A 3,937-nucleotide genomic window follows, 5' to 3' on the forward strand; every position below is an offset into this window, starting at 1 on the left:
GGACGGGACGGGGTTGCTTTATTTGGCTTTACAGGGCTTGGTTTGTCGCCAGCCCCGCCGGGACACGGACACCCGCGGTGACAGCCCGGCCGGGGCGAGCTGAGCGCTGAGCCCCTCGCACACGAGGGATCACCTCTCCCGCGGGCGGCAGGGACACGGCCGTGTTTCTTCGTTAAGGAACAAATCGCCTGTTCACGAAGCTCAACCCAAAGCAACGCTGGATGCCATCGAGGTGCTGACAACAGGGAACTTTCATTGGCAGGATATTTTGCAAATCTACAGTGGTAAAACAAGCACAAGTACTGCCTGCACAGAGCAGAGCCGAGGAGGGGAGTCTCCCCGTCTCCTGAAGCACGTACATCTAACACCCAACAGCTCTGTCCCCTGCACAGGCTTTTGGCAGTGGTTCCTGCTTAAGCATCTGAGGGTCATGCCTGGTGAGTTATTTACCACATGAACTAGGTTTAGAAGAGAAACTGGGACGTGAAGATACCATGTCTGCTTTTACCTGTCCTCTGGGAATCACAGAGATTCCCTTTTGCTTCATCCATCCCCCAGGGTTACCCCCCTACAGAACCCAGCAGCTACGGGAAATGGATGTTCTTGGTGTTCATCTGCTGAGATGCAGCCTGCAGCCACTAACAGTTCTCCTCAGAGGGCTTCTTGGTGCCTTGAAGAATCAGTGCTGAAGCAGATGCCCTCTTCTGATGCCGCCACTTGGCCCGCCGGTTTTTAAACCAAACCTAGAAAGTGCAAAACAAGAGAAGAACTTTTGCATTTCATGTGTTACTCGGAGGGGGACAGGCAGTTACACTCCTGGGCTGTGCAGTGGAACCTTTAGGATACTGCACTGTATTTCCCCATAGAAAAGTTGGATACAGAATTCAGTCAGTCCCTCCCCTGCTGTCCTGGTTGATACATGTAAGGGGTACAAGGGAGCTGGGAGCTCCCCGTGGCAATTCAGAAGTCACACAGATCAGATAAATAAAGAATATGCGCTGGGGTGCAGGGGGTGAGCGTAACTGGGCATGTCTGTGTGTTTCTGTAGGTGAATCTAGGAGAGATGGAGTAAGTGAGTTTACAGGACCAGATACCAGAACAAATCAGCCCAGCACAACTACTTTACACTCTTCTGTTGCTTGTCAAACCTAAACTGTGTTTTGTTAAATGGCCAAGACTTTTTTAAAATGAGAACCTGGGTCTGCAGCTCCTGAAAAAGACAGCGCAAGGCCCCGGTCTGTGTTCTCAGGGGGGTGCAGCAGATGGCACCTCACCGAGTGGTAGGATCTCACCTCTACCCTCTCCTCCTTCAAGTGAATGCGGTTTGCCAGGTGCTCGCGGGTGATGACGTCCGGGTACTGGTTCTGATGGAAAAGTGTCTCCAGGGCCTGCAGCTGGTCCTCGGTGAATATGGTGCGGTGCCGGCGCGTCCGGCGCTGGATCTGGTGGAAAGTCTGCAGCTCGCTCGGGTTCCCCTGGGGACTCGTACAGACCCTGACTGCTGAGTGGAAGAGCCGCATGGGCCAGGGGAACCGGGCGTCTGCAGGGGGAGAGGTACAGCGGCAGCGTTAGGTGCGGGGGGCTGGAATACCCATCGCACTCAAAGCAGTTCAGGCACAAGTTGCATCCCCACAAGTTGTTTGGAAAGAGGCAGCCAGCCAGCTGGCGTGGGTGATGAGCTGTGTGATCACCATGCAAGTGAGAGAAGGGCTTAGGGCATCCCTTGGGGAGAATCATAGAATCTTTTTGGTTGGAAAAGACCTTTAAGATTATTGAGTCTGACCAAAATGTGCAGGTGGAGAGCACTGGTTGAGTTTTCCTTTCCAATTGCACTGTGGCCAGCTCCAGAAAATGGATGGAAACTCACAGCCTGGCTAGGAGCTGTGTTTCAGTCCTGATACAAGGGATTTCTGAACTTTCAGGGTGCTCTTGAACTGCATTTTTAAGGGTTCCCTACTTTTTTTTTTTTAATAGATCAGTAATTTTTACTAGATGTAACCAAAAACTCTTTTCCTGACAGGACAAGTGAGGTTCCCCAGGGCCGGTGTTGTCAGGACATGCAGATGCAGCTCTGGGCAGCATGACCATGGGGCCCTATACTCCACAGAGAGCTTCCACACCTTGAAGCATCACCCACTCAAATGTTTTACAATAAAACAGTAGTGTACAGTGATAAATAGCCCCCGCTGCTTTTAAAAACCTGGTAGCATTGCAGGTAAAAGTGCCTGCTATTAGGAGTGATGCTGACAACAGATCCTGCTGCCCCTCACCAGAGCTGAGGTCTGAGAAGACCGCCGTGGTGGCAGGCCAGACACTCTGTTGTCACTCAACGCCCAGGTTTTCCTCTCCAGCCAGCACTGGCACCAGCCCCTCCACAAGCCCTACGCCGTGAATCAAACCCAAACACTCACCCAGCCAACTTGGCGAGTCCTGCAGGGAACGGGCGCTCGTGTGAGAACAGCAGCAGCAGTTGCAACCTGCACCTTCCAGCTCTTCCTCCTCCTCCTCTTCCTCCTCCTCCTCCTGCAGGGAGCTGGCTGGGATGGCCTCCAGCTCACACAGTCCCTTGGGTGCGCAGTCCAAGATGCCCCGCAGGCACAGTGGGACCAGGACCTGAGGGCTCTTCTGTGCTGGGCTGGAGAGGATGTCCTCGATGCTGAACGAACGCGGCTTCTTGAGGCCTCTCCTGCCGGTGTCGGCATCCACTGCTGGCTCCGAAGACATTCTCTGCTTGCAGCAGCAGCCACAGGAACGGGCAGCTCAGGCTGAGTGGGGTTTGCTCTCCGTGTGCTAACTCTGGTGTGGGGTCTTGCAAGGAAAAAGACGGCTTATGTAGCTTTTAAAATGGACCAGCGAAGCCATCCAGAGTTGCTGCTTTATCATTTCAAGTGACTGTCATTCTCACTGATGAGTTTTTATTTTATACACACATGCACTTTTTCTCCTTCTAACCTAGCTGCTTTATGACTGAAGCCACCCTAAATATATATATAGAGAGAGATATAATCCCTTTGGAAAGAAAACCGTAAACCCCCTTGTGAATAAAATAAATTCTAACTAATCTTGGCAGCTTTGTGAAGGGTTAGTGTGGATCTAAGATTTAGCTAATCCCACAAAAATGACTGGAGAAGGAAATCTGATTTCTCCATCTTGGGTGTAGATTTGAGGTGGTTATGATCTCCATTGTGCTGCTGCCCCCGATCCAAGGAAGGGGGAGGATAACTGTTCCCAGCCCGGAAATGGACCAGAGGATTAACTCCTTAAAAGAAGCAAATTATCCCTTTCTCTGTCCAAATGATAGCTTTCCCATCAAAAGAGAGCTGTCATATCATACAATATGAGAAAGGAGAGAGTTCAGCTTAATAAAAAATCATTTTTAATGATAGCACAGCCTTTGGCTGTGCCAGAACTCTCTGTGAAAGTTGATTTATTTTCTGCTGAGAGCAGAGAAATTGCATTTTCCCTCCTTCCCCTTTCCCCCACCTCCGCTGCCCTAATCATAGTGATAATGCAGATGCTTTGCATGTATCCAACACTCTTTTTGCCAGGATTCAAAGCCTTTAATAAATTAGATTACTGGCAGCTCATGGCAGCTCTGTGGCACAGCTCAGTGGCACGTAGCCACCTCCTGTACAGCTGAGCTGTAGCCCTGTGTGGCACTGGGAAGGGGAAGAGAGCTGCCGGCTGCTCATATGTGCGGGCAGGTGGGCAGCGAGGTCCTGCAGCACCTCGGGCTGCAGCGTGGTCTTGCTGCCACAGCTAATGGGTGGTTCTGTGAGTCTAGAGCAGCCAGGATGGTTTCCTGGAGCAATCAGGCTTCCCCAAGCTTTGTCAGTCCAATTCCCAACTTCTTCTGTCCAGCGAGAGACACTGGGGTGAGGCTGTGGCTGAGAGCGGTGACTCAGGACGGGAGGGGACGCCTGGCACCAACCCTCCC

At 51.8% G+C, this 3,937-nt stretch overlaps 1 protein-coding gene across 1 annotated transcript; it reads right to left on the reverse strand.

Moving 5' to 3' along the window:
• Positions 1-638: 638 nt before the first annotated feature.
• Positions 639-2,724, reverse strand: LOC104530767 (homeobox protein goosecoid-2). Its single transcript, XM_029086862.1, has 3 exons — positions 2,412-2,724; positions 1,293-1,540; positions 639-743 (listed from the first exon to the last, which is right to left on the reverse strand). The coding sequence occupies exons 1-3, from the start codon at positions 2,722-2,724 to the stop codon at positions 639-641; spliced, it is 666 nt and encodes a 221-aa protein (XP_028942695.1).
• Between the last annotated feature and the right edge of the window lie 1,213 nt (positions 2,725-3,937).

The sequence above is a fragment of the Antrostomus carolinensis genome, unplaced genomic scaffold, assembly GCF_000700745.2.
Source record: "Antrostomus carolinensis isolate BGI_N321 unplaced genomic scaffold, ASM70074v2 scaffold25469, whole genome shotgun sequence".
Classification (NCBI taxonomy): domain Eukaryota; kingdom Metazoa; phylum Chordata; class Aves; order Caprimulgiformes; family Caprimulgidae; genus Antrostomus; species Antrostomus carolinensis.